The 16749-nt window shown below is 40.2% G+C and overlaps 1 protein-coding gene across 1 annotated transcript in view; it reads right to left on the bottom strand.

Annotated features, from left to right (window-relative positions):
* AGBL1 (AGBL carboxypeptidase 1) overlaps positions 1-16749 on the bottom strand; it is a 746106-nt gene that overhangs the window by 568726 nt on the left and 160631 nt on the right. Inside the window, exon 16 of the mRNA XM_057720719.1 lies at positions 10662-10806. Within this exon, the coding sequence (XP_057576702.1) occupies positions 10662-10806 (145 nt within the window). The remainder of the gene's footprint in view (positions 1-10661; positions 10807-16749) is intronic.

The raw sequence follows: 16749 nt of genomic DNA, 5'->3' as shown, positions 1-16749 counted from the left end.
TTGTCCAGTGATTTCTATTCATGTTGAACTTCTCACCAGAAGAGCTGTAAGATTTTTTTTAATTGTTTAAGCTCCCAAATTTCTGATAGCTTGTTACAGAAGCAATAGAAAACCAATACACTGGGAAAGAAGAAAAAGAATTTCCTAAACTAAGTAAAAATCCTAGCATCTGGGTAGGAATAGACTAAAATCTACTTGTACTCTATTGAAACATTTGACTTGCAAGGAAAAAGAAAAAGTCCCAAGGAAAGAAAATATTACCAGATGATTCCGTGGCCTTTCCTGTAGCTTCAGGGATACCTGAAAACTTGACCCTGAATCACATCCTCCTTACAATTGAGACCCCAAATCATGTGCCTTCACACAGCCTGTTGCCTTGATTAATATGACTTATTATTCCCTGTCTGCCCAGGAAAATCAAAATTACAAATAAATTTATTTTTCATAAATGTATCATTTTTCAGGAACATCTTATCAACTCTTTAATAGAAAGTATCAATGACTTGTTGATGTCTCTTCTCAAGATTCTTGCCTTTTAGAGTCTATCAATCTTAAACCATTACATCATGGTCTTTACCCAATACTAATCAAGCCCCTACATTAAAATACCTGCTCTTAACAAAACTTTAAAGTCTTAATAAATAGCCCGGCTTTACCCTTCTCACTTTGAGACACTATCAAGACTCTGTCACATTCTCCCTTATCAAATATATTAGTTTCCTATCACTTCTGTAACCAATGGCCACCAATTTAGTGAATGAAGACAACACAAACTTACTGTATTACAGTTCTAGAGGTCAAAAATCCAAAGTGGGTTTGACTGTGCAAAAATCAAGGTGTTGGCAGGACTGCGCTCATTCCAGAGGCTCCAGAAGGTGACTCATTTCCTCACCTTTTCCAGCTTCCAGAGGTCAGCTTTCTTTGCCCATGGTGTCTTCCTCCACATTATTCAAAGCCAGCAATCACATCATTCCCACTTTGGCTTCCGTGGTCAAATCTCCTTCCCTGACCCTGACTCTTCTGTCTCACTCACTCATGGTTAAGGATCCTTGTGATGATATTGGACCCAATCTAATAGTCCAACATAATCTCCCCATCTGCAGAAGCTCAACTTAACCACATCTGCACAGTCCTTTGTGCCACATAAAGTAACATCCTCACAGGTTTCCGGGATTAGAATATGAATATCTTGGGGTGGGGGTGGGGGATTATTCTATCTAACACACCACGGTAAGCAATACACTTAGGTCTGTCTTAGAAACAGGTTGTTCTGGTGGTATTTCTTGGAGCCAGCATTTGACACAATAGTAAGGAAAGGAGTTAGAAGGATCATGGCTACCCCAGGTTCAAGATGAGAATTCAGCTAAGGTCCATGCCTCTGACCAAAACTTTGTGCTTCCTTCTTCTGACTGTTTGTCGAGTGATGGTGAGTACCAGGTATTGCTGTGATGCACCTGCAGTGGAGATGATTGGGAGGCAGTCTCATACCCTGAGGAGACAAGGAGGCTAACTAATTGCACAAACACCAAGGCCCTATGTAACTAGCTAAGTGTGAAAGCTGAAGAGACCCCAGGGCTGATGGCTTGTCTAGGCTGAGCTCAGCTTCATCTCTCATGACCACACGCTTTCCTAGCAAAGTGACTCAGACCAAGAAAGCTGGGCCTAGGAGTCCAGGACCTTCACAAAGCCCTTTCCAGGCATGCTGTGCTGTTGCTTGCCTTTCTCAAGGATGAGTTCATTTGGTTCCAGGTAAAGCCTAGTCTTATGTGTTTGATTGTCAAGCTAAGCCCAACATCACCGCTGCTTGTTGAGCAGAATGGGGATTGAACCATACAATTGAAGTTATTTTTAAAAGTGATTTTGTGTGTGTGTAGACAAACCTATTCATGTACATATATGATTACGCAAAAAGTCGTTCTTAGGTCATACCTCCTTTTGCAATGCTAGAAGCCAGAGGAAATGGAGTACTGGTTAGCGTTTGAAAGTACAAAGGATTATAATCGAGTAAACCTATAACCAGCCAAGATTTTGCTCACGAGTTTCTGCTCATACATGCTAAGCCATGTGAGAGCTCAGAAAACATATCATCTTATCTTTATTGACAATAATAACTTGAAGACAAATTTCAGCTGCCCAAAATCAAACGAAGGAATGATATAAAAGGACAGTTCAGTTAAACAAGGTTTGTCTAAATGACTATTGGAAAACACAGTTATTACATAATACAAATATAAAAAATAACTCTTTAGGGAGAAAACACATATCGTCAAATGTTAATCTCATCATCCTGTTCTAAAATGAAATTAAAAAGAAATGTGTAAGTGAGGAATAAAGTAAAACAAAATACTAACTTTTCAACTTACATGGACATAATATTATTTAATGGAAAGACAGAAGAACAAGACGGCTAAGAGGGCAGGCTCTTGAGTCAGCTGCCTGGGTTCACAGCTTGGTTGTAGATTCTAAAAAAGTCATGTAAATTCTATACTTAACCTGTTTGTGACTCAGTGTTCTCATGTTTAAAATGTATATAAAATGGCATTACCTATGTTATTCAGTAATTGCTATAATTTAGCCATTTATTGTGTATGAGAAGTGCCCATCATACAAGAAACACTCGATTTTAGCTGTGATTATTGATGGAGAAATGTAGGTTCAAAAAATATTTTTAAGAACTAAAAGAGAAACTAGTAGAATTATGAACACTGTAGAAAAAATAATAAAACATATGGTCACTCCATGTTGCATAAAAGAGAAAGAAAGAGAGAGAGGGAAGTGGGGGGAGGAGTGGAGGGAGGGAAGGAGGGAGGGAGGGAAGGAGGGAAGGAGGAATGATAGATGGGGAAGGGGGAGAGAGAGAAAGAAAGAAAAGCAATGAAGCACAGAAAGTAGCACAAAACCAAAATGACAGAAGTAACAACAAAAATTGTTTTAAGTATAAATTGGTTAAACAGCCTTATTAAATGATAAAAACTTTCAGATTAGTTTTTTTTTTTAAACCCCACTGCCTATTGTATATAAAAGAAACTTTTAAAGAGATGAAAAAAAGGACCCATGATGTGTATGGAAAACACTCCTAAATTATCTTCTTATTCTGTTTGCCTCTACTATAATATTTTAAAAGAGAAATATTGAAACTAAATGGATAAGCAAACATAAATTAAAGCGGGCCTGGCAATAGCAATATATGACAAAGTCATTTTCAAGACCAAGTGCATTAAATGGGATTTAAAAGTCTTATTTTGATAAAGGGCACAATTCACAATGAACATATAAAACTCATAAATCTTAAGAATCAAATAACGCAGAATTGAAATATACAACACAAAAACGGCAGAAGGGGAAAAAATTGTACTAGGAGTGGGAGACTTTAAAACAGTACCTCAGTCTTGAATAAATCAATTGCAAAAAAAATGATAGAGAGTATTTGAACAATATTGTTTTTTATAGATATATGTCAAACTGTCTTTACCGAGAGCATCCTTTATTTTTCTCTCAAACATTCACGGAATTGTAACAAAAATTAATCATGTGCAGGACTATAAAAAAATTCACTAAATTTTTTTTAAAAAGCAGAAATTGTACACACCACATTTTCTGACAACAATTAAATGAAATTAGACTTAAGTAAAAATGGTTTTAAAACCAGCAAAAATAAAACCATTGAGGAATAGAAAAACATCCTCCATTTTAAAGCTTAGGAAAGAAATTCCTATATTAAAAAGAGAATCAATAATAAATCAGTATCATTAAAACCCTGATAGAAGCGTCCATCTGGCATCCCAGGAGAGAAGGCACAGGACAAGGACATCAGAATGTCGTCCACGTCTCAGTCATGCTGGTAAAAGGAAATTCCAGCACCTTCATAGAGTCAAGATTGCTCTGGATTTAGATGATACTCTGGGATCATAAACAAATTATTTTAACCACTTTCATACATTTCTGGGTGAAAATTGCTCCCAATGTTAATTCTTGAAATCTGAACTGCCTAGACTCTGCCCCACAATTACTATCAAGATTCCAGGCCCCTAAACTAGGAAATCAATACCCTTTCCTGCAGCATTTCCCAAAATGTAACCTGCAGGATGTTCCAAAGCACTGGGGTGTGGAAGGGCGGAGATTCACAGCCAAAGCACCTGGGACCTGGTGAATCACAGAGGATGGAAACATTTTCACGGATGCAGACTGCTCAGTTTCTTTAACATGCTGATGTGCATTGTGAACTCTCAGAAGAAAAACTAGCAAACAGTGTTTCAAGAATTAACGTGACCCTTAAACCCTTTTCCTCTAAAGATCTCAGGACGCTGGAGTGCTGTAGAATATGCTTTGGGAAACACTGTCTGCTGAATTGGTTTCTATGAGGGTTTTTGCTTTGTTCATGCCGTCAAAGCTATTTCTTTCACATTTTATTACGGCTACGAGAAGTGGGGGAGATGGGGGCGAGATAGAGACCCTTCTCCAGAAAAGTAGTGGCCATCATTCTGTGATGTCACAAAGTTACATACAAGCCATAGCTCTTCTTGCCAAATCTTGAAAGAAAATAAAATCTAGATTTTATAAATCAGATACGGGAAGCAGGTCTGGAAGCAGTTTTGTCTACAGAAGTCATCAGACACAATTAGATACAAAAGAAAAAAGTAAAAAAGAAAAAGAAAAGAAAAGAAAAACCGTCTTTTGCACACATACATTGTCCTTCAAAACGGGGGTTGCCAACCCCAGGACTGTGGAAAAACTGTCTTCCTCAAAACCAGTCCCTGGTGCCAAAAAGTTGGGGACCACTGCTTTAAAACACGGTCACCTTAATGGGCTCCCTAGAGGCGGACCCTGGAGGAAGCAAAGTTTGAAAATTCTCTTCTCCTATGAGTTCTTTGTTGATTTTTTATTATGACATTTTTCACGATTACTAATATTACAACTCAACAAACGCCTAATATCTTTCAGCTTAAGCTGGTTTTCTGTTATCGTTCATGCAGCCATGTCCCTGTGCCCCTCAATGAAATCTCTGTCCCTCTGACCACTCCACTTGCCACCGAATACGTAACACCTCTGCGCTTGGTGCGTTTTTCTGATTCCAGTCACACAGACAACTTCCAGAAGGAAACCAATTATAAACTTCTGTTGGTTTTCCTTTTGCAAAAAAAAAACAAAGGACTTTGTATGGTTCTCCTGAAAGTGATTTTTAGGTGACGGCCCCCATCTCAGGTCCAGCAAAGCCATGTCTAACAGGATATTGTTGGGAGCGCTGATGAGAGAAGCAGGGCTTCTGAATGCAGGTGCCAACAACCAACTGTAATAACAGCCCTGTGGAAGCCACACGGGTGGGTTTCTTTTTAAAAATGAGAATGAGTTCAAGGCAATTATGGAAACCCCCAGAGAGGTTGTCTTCTCCCGAGAAAATCCTACCTACCCCTGAAAGACATCAGGCTGTTAACTGAGCCTGCAGCCTCCTCCGAGCCTCTCAGCAGGGGTCTTCTGCCCACTCTGCTTTATCAGCTACTCCCTTAACACGTCCATAAAAGACTTCACTTGACTTCAGCAGGTTAGCCTGCTGATGGCTGCTGATAAAGTAAGAAGCACTATGCACTCAAAAATCATTGGTTTCTCACTGTTATCCCCTAAACTGCTACACTCCCTGTCCCCCTAATTCACAAGAAAGCTCACCCCTAAGGAGATGGCCTATTTTACGTGTGTACTGCCTAGTTCTCAGTTGTCACTTAAATACACTCATCAGAGAATCGAAGGCTTCTCATCACAAGAGAACAAATGACACTTTTAAGCTAAATAAAAAGCAATAGAACATGCTGTAAGCGGGTTCTAATGAGCTTTCTCAAACTACCCCAGTCTGCCAATACTACTCTCCCTAAGTTAAACAGATTCACTTTGAGGCTGAAAGAAGTGATTCATCTCTAGATGTGTATTCACAGATTTGCCGATTAGAAAAAAAAGGTGATTTAAATATCCTTTTTCCATTAAAAATAAACCAAGCTATAATTTAATTGCAGTTCAGCTTCATACTTTCCTGTGCTCCTTTTGGAGCTCTCTGAATTTGTGTATAACGTAGGTTTGCCATGTCCTACAAGAACTTTTCATGGTCTGGTTTATAACTGTGTCTTTTCCTTCACATTCCATATTCATTTGCCTTTGTTCCATCTGTTTCAGACACATTTGTCTTTTTGCTACAATTTTTTTTTTGGCCCTGCTGCATGGCTTGTGGGATCTTAGTTGCCCTACCAGGGATTGAACCCGGGCCCCAGCAGTGAACGCGCCGAGTCCTCACTGCGGGACCACCAAGGAATTCCCCATTTTGCTATCCTTAAAACATGCCGAGTTTGCTGCAGACTTGGGACTGCCATTTTTAAAATAGATATCTTTCACTCTCCCACCTTAATCACACTTTCCTTACCCTACTTATGTTTTCTACATAGCTAATGTTACCATCTGATATAATAAATTCATTTACCCAAAGCACCCTGACTGTAATATGCACTCCTGAATTTTGTCTTCATAAGCATGCCAAGTGACTAACAGAAAGCCTGGCGCACTCAAAACATATTTGTTGAATGAGTTAATAAATGATTCCTAGTTTCTTACTCATCAGATTATTATCATAATCCCTACCCTGGAAATCCCATGTTTATTTTTCCTGAGTGTTAAATAAAAATATTATCTGTGAAAAAATAAATAAACAGAGCTATATTGCTGATGATTTGGAAAACAAGTAAAGAAAAAAATAATGATGATTAACCACCCTAAGAAAACCGTGAATAGATTTTGTATTTATTTCTTTTTGGTCCTTGGTTTGGATTTTTTTTACGTAATTTTAGTTTTATTATGTATTGTGGAATGGGTATCTTCCAGTCAGTCCAACAGAGAAAATGATCATACGTCATCATAAAAAAGAGAATAAACGCTCCAATGGTCACCGCCTAATATTGTTTACTAGTTGTAGGCACTTGGCTAACACTTTCCATGTATCAAGTCATGTAATCTTGATAACCAGTAGAATAACCACTTCAATAGTTCCAATTTTACAGATGTTAAAACTGAGGCTGAGAGACGTTATATAGCTTGCCCATGACTATGCTGCAAGAAAACACAGAGCTCAGACCCAAATCCAGTCCTGCCTGACTCCAAACTTGTTCTTACATTGTACTCACAACCCTGGAATTCAGGGGTCCCTGTGGTCAATGACTTCACCATCCACGCACACCTCAGCTCATCAGAATGGCTTTTTGTGTTCAACTCCTCGACATCAGGACCCTTTATTGGTGCCTGTCCTTTCTTTTGGCCCAGACAAAGACAGGTGCCTGTCTATTGATTAAGTGACAATACTGATTTATGACTTACTCATTGCATCTTTGATCTACCACATATAAGTCAATATTTCTTATTTGACACATTTTAAAGGTGAGCCCTTTATAAGCAATTCTGAATATAGCATTCTAATTCTCAATTCTTTCTTTCTCTCTCCCTCTCCCTTCCTCCCCTCCCTTTGTCTCCCTACACTACTCCATTTTATCTCTAAAGATAATGCTGGTAGCCTCTACCACAGTGGGTATATGTGTCTGGTGAAAAACCCTACTCTACCCTTGAAAAGCCTTAAGCTCTCCCAACACATGCATCCTACTTCCGATCCCTTTGCTTGTCTCTTGCCAACTCTTAAGTTATAAGTTCTCAGTGAGATCCCATTTTCTTACTCTCTAAAATGTCCACCAGAAACTCTCTTGGGGCACCATTTTCAACCAATACTCCTGGCTACCTAGGGGCAATCCAGAACATAATCCAAACACATTAACAAGTATTGCTAACAACACTTTAACCATCATTGCAATTATTGATAGCTTGAGATGGATGATTAAATAGAACTCCTTTTGCTTGCTTCATGATTACAATAGTACCGTATTTCTTTCTTTTAGCTTTATTTTAATACTATAATTTGGACAATTATCCAGCGGAGTTCCTGGCAAGCATCTGGAAGATATCAGTTTGAAAGATCCAAATACTAATTCTCTTATTATAAGAGAATAATAAAATTTTTAAGGTTGCAAAATTATATTCATGTTGAAAAACATCCAACATACATGTCCTCTGCTATAAAAATGTCTATAATTTTAAACCGTAATCCACATTACAAGAGATTTACAAAATGTGAATTCCACATAGAAATGTATTTTCCACCCCTCAGCATAACCCCCAAGTAACATCCAGTTAATTCTGCCCTTGGGGTATCATTCACATTTAATTTATCACTGATCTGTTGGAAGAAAACTGTTTCTCCTTAGGATATGGCCAAAAATAAAAATGACTAGTGTGCATTACAGAATGTACTCATTCTGTCCATGATGGGAGGAAGAGTTTTTAAAGAGAAGTTACAGAGTCAATTATTGTCTTAAACCTGGAGAGGACAAAGCCCATGCATTATTGGAAATGTAAAACCTAAAATCGTGTATATGCATTCCTCACTTCAAGTAACAAATAGTCTTTCTTACTCTGTTCTACTCATTTAAAAGGAATGAAAAGCTATCCCTTTTCCTGCTTCTCTTTCTCATTAACTCTCCTCAAACTTCCCTAGTGGGAAGAGATTCAGTCAATAGCCAAAGTACAAGCCAATAAGCATCAATGAACAAGACCTCTCTCTTCCTCTCATTGAGATCAAGTGATGGTGGGGTCTTCTTTTCTTGAGGTTTTGTCCCCCCTCAATATGAAATTATCCCAAACTTGACCTCCGTGACTCCTAAACTATTTCTTGATTGTAAACTTTAGATCTTGTGCTTTGGTCTGACAAGAGTACTGAGTGGTCCCAGAGACAAAAGCTAGAGCTACTGCAATGGCAGCCCACTTTTATAGGTGCACATAGTCATCAAGTTGTGAGATTATATAACCTCCAATGATGGAGTTCAAGTCAACAACCCATGATTTTTTGTCTATAACACTGGGTGTTATGGATGTGGTTCAGGTGAGAATAGTGTTTTTCCCCAAACATGATCCCATTTTTATTCCACGATGCTTTAGTGAGTCCTTCTAAGTGCCTGCAAGCTGATTCAAAGTCTGAAAGTCAAAGTAAGCAACCAGATGCAGTCAAGGCCAGCTGAAGGAGTTTCAGACCTTCTATTCAGACAGGAATAGATGTCAAAGGCCAGTACTTCCCTGCTTGGCCACTTCCTAAATGTCAGATTTCTAGGCTTCAGTTTTTGCATCTATAAATGATAAGGTGAATTAGACAATTTCCCAAACCCCTTGGAATTCTCAACTTTTCTACTAATCGCCACTGAGAATCTCCGCGAGGTCAAAGATACTCTAACAAGTGTTAGATCCATCCCCCGATGGAAAAGGCAGACCCAAATTCAAAAAAGAACCCCCTTCCCCAGTAGACTTTTCGTGTGCCGGGTTTCACAGGCGAGACAATCAGAACAGATGTTGCAGGGAATCATGAATCTTGCCTGTTCTGAGTCCCTAAAGGTAACAAGCGTGATTTAAAACAAACACGCCTTGTTGCAGCAAAGCTCGTAATGCACATTTCTTGGATTAAGCTCTTGAGAGCTCTAAGTGCAATACACAAATAATACTAGTTGTGTATCTTTTGCAATCTGGGAAACAGTAAAAAAAAAAATCTCTCTTTAGGCAAGCCAACATATGGAGAGAAAGGCAGATGTACTTTTACAAAGCAGTTTGCCAAGTGGTTTAAGGTATGACTCCTCAAGGGAGAAAAAAAACTTATTTATACCTGAACATTCCTTTTGAGGGGAAAGACGTTCTTGATTATCACCTTTTCCAACTCCTTATCACAGACTTGCAACGAAAATGCTCATCCTTCAGTCTAAGTGATACATATATTCGCTTATACACATATGATTATAAATATGCTAATACCATTTTGCATTAACACAGAGGATGAAAGTACTTTATAGGGGATACTTTAGCTCATTAATCCTCAGGATATCCATGAAATAGCTAGGGGGAAAGGATGGTTTGCCAACTTTTTCAAGTGACAGGAAACTGCACGGTTTAAGCAGTTTGCTCAGATTGTTCCAATGAGCCCTGTGCAGGGCCTGGTAGGACATCAGACGCTGACTTCGAGTTTGGACAGGTTGACATGACCCTCCTCTCATGAAAAGACTGTGACCCTCATTTCCAGTGATTCAATGTTTTATCTTCCACCCTTCTGGTCCATCCTGGATCCTTCTAGCAGCCTCTAGCCCATTGCCATGGGAACCACTGGAAATGGGGAATGGGGGGCAAGGTGAACTCAAGGAGTTTTTCCAAGCTTCACCTCTTCACCCTCTGCTTCACTCCTCTCAATGAGTCCATGCCTGGTTTTATCCCATTTTAACTTAATAATCGTACTCCAACATCATTTCCCCTTGCTTAATTTGAGGGCTTTTTAAAGATAGAACCCCTAAGAAATGTCCCCCTGCCCCCTGCCTCCCACACTCAACCTGCAGACGAAGAGCGCTATATGCCATCAGGGCCTCAGAATGTCACTGGTCATGACCTCAGCCTCGTGCTGTGTCCAAGGAAGGAAATAAACAAGACAACAAACCCCGGTTCCCTTGGATGGCTGAAGGTCCCCACCAGGATGTCAGGGTCTCCTGAATATTTCCAGGAAAACCTCAAAGAGCCCCTTCAGTCGGACGGGAGTAAGGCTGTAGAGAGGAAGTTACCATGAGGCCGGTGTAGGTGTAGGGATAGTGGTAGGCCAGGTAGCAGACATCCTCGGTGTGCGGGAAGGTGATGGCGAAGGTGAGGGTGTAATAGCACTTCCCAGACGCTGCCCCTGTGCCGGCTGTGCTCTGGCGATAATGATTCCTACAAGAGAAAGGAGAAGAAAGGAGAATGAGGGAAAGGTGGGAAAAACAGTCATTTAGCATTCAAGATGCCATAAACCTCTAGTGTTATATACTGCCAAAACGTTCTGCACTTGAAACACTTTGTGAGCAAAATTTAGAAAACCGAGCAATAGAGACGTGAGCTTACTGCCAGGTCATGAGCCCAAATCAGCAACATCTAGGTTAATCCATCTGTCTCCTAATTGTGGCATCTATGCCAGGGGCCTTTCCTTGCTCTGTCTGAAAATGAAGGCTGTAAAGTCACTGAGTTAGAAAACAGAGGAAAGTGTGAATAATTCGTTCTTCCTGAGATTTTATTACCGACATAGATATTATTACCCAAATCTGGGTTCCTCAACCCCTGCTTCTCCCCAGATCACACAGAGTCCAGCTCCTCCTTTCCTTTCTACCTGCCAGATGGGTTATTACCAATCGCTACTCTATGTTAGAGTTCCAACTCAACACAATGTATGTCATCTTATCACTGCAACAACCCATTGTGTGCATAAAGGAACAAAAGCTTAGAAAAATCCATTTGTCAAAGGTCAAAAGGCTAATAAGTGGCCAACGCAGGGCTCGAACCCAGATCTGCCTGCAAAGCCTTTGTTCTTTCCACCACACAGTACTTTCTTCCCAAAAGGAATACATTTGTCACCCCAAAGGTGGCTCGGCTTCTTGCAGCTTGAGAATGCACATTTTCCTTTGTCAAAGATGAAGAACCAATTTTGATACTTCAGAGAACAGTATCAAAGTAAATTGCACCCAGAAGTACATTCTGAGCAATATTTTCCCCACACGCTGCCAGTTACGCTCCCTCCTTGCCTCTTGATGCTGAGACAGCTGTGCAGGCTTTCCTGAGAAATGTTATCATCAAGGCTGCATTATAATGCAAAATACACCCGGACACCAAAAGATGTAATTCCACCTTTGAACATTTACAACGTTGGCTTTCTTGTCCCTTGTGCTTTGGGGTTTCATGGGGGAAAGGGTGGGGAGAGGGAAGAACTAGCAGATAATTATTCTGTGTGTTCTTGCAAATATAAAAAACACAGATTATTCTTTTCCGCCTCTTTTGCTACCTTCAGGACAACCCCCCCCCCCCGCCCCCGCCACCACCATCACCACCACCAAAGCAAAACAAATCAAGTGAGCAAGAAAGGAAGAAATAGAAAATCTACTGTTTCTGGTGGTTTTGTGGTTTCTTCAATACTCATAAAACTAAGAACGGGAGTAAGAGAAATTGGTAGTCACATGGACTGTGACCTATCAGGCTACACATTTCTTTTGCCTCAGCTTCTGCCAACATGGCACCCTGAATCCCTGGTCATTCGAGGGAAAGAAAGAAATCCCCAACAATGTACCCGGCTTTTCAGCATCCTATTAATAGGACCTATATCCTTTGTGATTACAGGACTATGTTCAAAAAGTCATCTCTCTCTCTCTCTCTCTTTTGTTTTTCCCTTTGGCCACACTGCTTAGCAAGCAGGATCTTAGTTCCCTAACCAGGGATCGAACCCGCACCCCTGCAGTGGAAGCACAAACTACTGGACCAGCAGGGAAGTCCCCAAAATGGCATCTTCACCAAAGATGCCATCTGGATCTTGATACCTAATTGGATCTACTTTCTCCAGATTTCCCCAAAGTTCTGTAGTTTCTCCAGAGCTAAGGCTCTGATGATTAGTAAATATGTAAAGAAGCAGATGGTAACTCAGAAAGCATGCAAACCACATATGCTCTTCCTTTTATTCTCTCTGATTTCACTCGTAAAGGCTCCACTGCAAACGCACATTCAGTTTACACCTAGCTGAACCTAGTCAATTATACTCTCTTCTAAGTGAAATGAGACAGTCAACAACTTGGTCAAATGGTCAACATTTTGACAACCAATCGAAACGTGGAAGAGAGCTTCACACGCACGAGCGTGACAACACACGCACCCCACATACATATTCATGAAGGTAAAGGCAGGTGGAAACACATCTAGTGCCTTGCCACCCCAAGTTTTTCAGCTACACGCAGTGGAGACAGAGCCTGCATCTTTCCTTAAGATCAATAAGATGCTCCAGAGGCCAGTCAGAGTGGTCTCATCTGACATGAGCCTTGCTTCTTTTTAGGTTTCCCACTGACTATTAAATACACTGAAATAACACCACAGGCACCTCCATCCTAAGCAAACTCAATCCTGCCCCACCAGCCACCAGAGACAGCAAGAAAGAGAGTGAAAATAAGAATATGAAATTCCCATCCCTAGGCTCTTTGCACCATTCAAGCCAAAACGACTCCAGGCAGGGAACGGCTACAGTGAAACGGAAAGAGAAACAGAATAATTTTTAGCTTTTGAGCTTCTGTGGGCCCAGGCTCTAGTGATTTAAGGAAAGTTTAGTATGGTAGTTTGGGCTATAAAATCTACCTCCTCACCCACCCAGTGCGCACACACACACGCGCGCACACACACACACACACCTGAGCTGTAGCTTGGTGGACAAGATTCTCGTGATCAAGACTAAAAGTTCCCCACTAATAAGCCAGCCCTCCCCAGGATGATCACTGATGGCTGCAATTTAAGAAAAATGAATACCACCTCATTTAGGATGAGTTTCAGCTAAAGGAGATTCAGTTGCAATGCTAATCCGGGTCTATGCTGTAGCTGAAACTAAAGCAAACATCAGGCTTCCCCACTGGAGTCCCCTGGTGGCTGCATTGTAGCAGGAGAGTTCCAGAGATAACTCCACCTTTAGCAAAACTGCCCTCTTCAGAAACCTCGAAACTTTCCCAAGATCACCTTCTTCAAAGTGAAGTGTTCAATAAATCTCCAAAGTGAAACACTTGGCTTGCTACAATTAGATTTGTCCATGAGAAAGTGAGACCTTATCAAGTTATTTTTGTTTTCCAAGTTATTATATGAACCTATTGAGGGATGTTTGCAAGGCAATAACATTCATCCTTTTTATTATTTTTTTTAATACTTTTTTTTTTTTCTTGGCTGCGTTGGGTCTTAGTTGTGGCACATGGGATCTTTTGCTGTGGCGCATGGACTCTTTGTTGTGGTGCGCGGGCTTATCTCTAGTTGTGACACATGGGCTCCAGAGTGCGTGGGCTCTGTACTTGGGGCACACAAGCTTAGTTACCCTGCAGCATGTGGGATCTTAGTTCCCCAGGGATCGAACCAGTGTCCCCTGCATTGCAAGACAGATTCTTAACCACTGGACCACCAGAGAAGTCCCACATCCATCCTTTATATTTCAAATGGTTCCCTTGTTCTTCCTTTGTATGGAAATGCTTTCCTTCTTCCTCATTCAGCCAACTTTTCTTCTTCCTTCAAGACTCAACACAAGCGTTTCCTCTTTCAGGAAGCCTTCCCTGATATCTGCCCTTTTACATAATTCTTACCACATTGTGTCTCTCCCTGACTGCCCACGCTTTATGGCAGGAATTGTGTTTATTTGTTTGTATACCTGCTTGGCACAGTACCTGGACTTAGCCGCTGTTCAGCTAAGGCTTGTAGAATAAATGGACCTGAGACACCAGAAGTAATCATTAGAATGCTTGGAATATCTTATCTCTAATCCTACTTATATCTTTTCAAGGTATTATTACACACACTCTACAGATGGGCAAATTGAGGCTCATAGATTTTAGGTGTCTTGAGCAGCTCCACACAACAAGCACAGTAAAGAGGATTCAACCCCAGGTGTGGGTTTGTTCCAAAACCAAACTTTTTTTTCATTATATCAGCTGTCTCATAAAAATGGATGAAAGAACAAGAGGTCGTTAGGCTTAATTCAGCAAGTAAGAATCTGAAGTTTTGGCTTTCACAAATAGGGCTGCCTATAAACTTAAAGTCTAAAATAACAGAAGGAATGTAAAATAATCCAGATGAGAGCTAATGAAAATTATTCATACCACTATGATTCTTTATGTCATTCGTATTTGATGCCACTAAGATGCTTCCACTAATTATTAATAATTGCTAACATTCACTGAACATCCACTATGCACTGGACACTGTTGTAAGATTTCTATGTGCTTTATCTCATTTCACTTCATCCTCATCACATATCTATCATACCACTATTTTCCCCTTTCACTGATGAAGAATCTAAATTATTCCAGCAAGGCTGGAATAATTTGCCCCAAGGTCACATCATTAATGAGTGGTAGAAGTTTAATTCCAAGGACCTTCTCTCCTTGATCTGTGCTTCTAGAAGGAGAAGAAGCCTGTTGAAAATCAAGTGTGCTCTCAAAAATGCCAGATCCTAGATACATCATCTTGGGTCAAAGATGATATGGATGGATCAGCCATTCCACAGTTAAAAGGCTCCCCTTTGCTTTTCCATTCCCTGAACCATTTATCTTCGGAAGGATCTGCACTTTTATAATCATAAAGCTTTCAATGAAGCAAGGCGCAAAGTACACAAATGCATAGTTATGAACTCAATCTATTTCCATTTGTACTTTAAAATATGCTGGGAAGTCATTTTTTTACATTTTATTTTTGGGAAGTCTTTTTTTTTCTTTTCTGTGTGTGCATGAAGGAAGCAAATGCCAAGATAGAGAGTGGATTAGATAATCTTATAATGACAATGGCTCTGTTTAACACGGGTGCATCATTTCACTTAGCATCTAATAAGGCAGGGCAGTCAAGTCACCGGGCTGCCCTGTGTCTGCAGCGTTTCTAATATTCTGTATAGCACCAAATCTCTCTCCTGAGGTCCCTGGGAAGGATGCATGATGGCAGAGCTCTTGTATGACATTCATCTTCATGAGTGAGCTGTTCCGTCTCCACTCACGAGCAGAGATAAGTGTCAGAAGAGATCAGCCTTTGTGTATTACATGGCCACTCTGAGCGTGCGACTTCTCCCCTCTTCTGCCCTTCAGCACCCAAATTACTTGAGACCAGAGCTGAGAGAGAATTCAAAGAGGTGTGAGGCTGTGCACATTAGAGGGAGAAGCAGACCTCAGGGAAGTAGATAAAGCAGAAACTAAAACTGTCCTTGCTTACTTTTACGCGAGGCATGGAAAAATGAACCTGCGCATTTCTGTTCTTCCCTTTGGAGGATCCCTTTTGCTTTTCTGGCTTAGTGGTCTGCAAGGTGGGTGGGCGAGGGGGTGGGAAAGAGGGGCAGGAGGTACTCCAGGGGAAGGGCAAGAGGATCAAATCTACTAAACACAGGGAGGATGGACACCGCTCCCCTTATGCTGTCCAAGTCAGCCTACTGTGATGAATAATTATTAAACAAGCTAGATTACAGTGCAGCAATATTATCCATTCCTCTCTGTTGTTCTCCAGGGCTAAACTATGAAAAATGCATTACGTTTTATATCTATGGCTTTCATATGTCAGATATTTAAGTATTGATGGCTATACAGGAGGCTTGCTGAGGGAGGGATGGGAATAGCTCATCACCCCTCTCATTCTTTTGATTTTAGCTTCTGGCAAAGCATTTAAATTCGCTGAATTCTCTGGTCGATTTACAGATTATATTATCTGAATTAAACTAAGCCCTTCAATGTAGACAATTAGTATTTTTCTAAATTCTGCCTGGAATTCAGAGATTGATAATACTATTACATTTTAAGCACAAATGACCAAGAAAATGGAATAACTGACATGGCCTTCCTCCTATCCTTAACACTAGCTCTTTCTCAAGAATTCTTACTTGTGTAAAAATTATCTAATTAGATCTAGGAAGTTAACCACAATTTTTCAAAATAATCCAAAGGACAATTTACAACTATATTTTTCATGATAAACCTTAAGAGTATAGGATACCCTGAGTTACCAATAGTATAAATATATAACAATTTTACTTTTAAAATTTAAAGATTTAAATTTTACATTTTTTCATCTTTTTCCCATGATTTAAAATTCTAAACTTTCTGCATGTTTTCTAGTGTACATATTACTACAGTAAGGTGTACA

The sequence above is a fragment of the Hippopotamus amphibius genome, chromosome 2 (assembly GCF_030028045.1).
Source record: "Hippopotamus amphibius kiboko isolate mHipAmp2 chromosome 2, mHipAmp2.hap2, whole genome shotgun sequence".
NCBI classification, from domain to species: Eukaryota; Metazoa; Chordata; class Mammalia; order Artiodactyla; family Hippopotamidae; genus Hippopotamus; species Hippopotamus amphibius.
The sequence above is the reverse complement of the archived record's forward strand: the minus strand, read 5'-3'. Positions and strand labels throughout refer to the sequence as shown.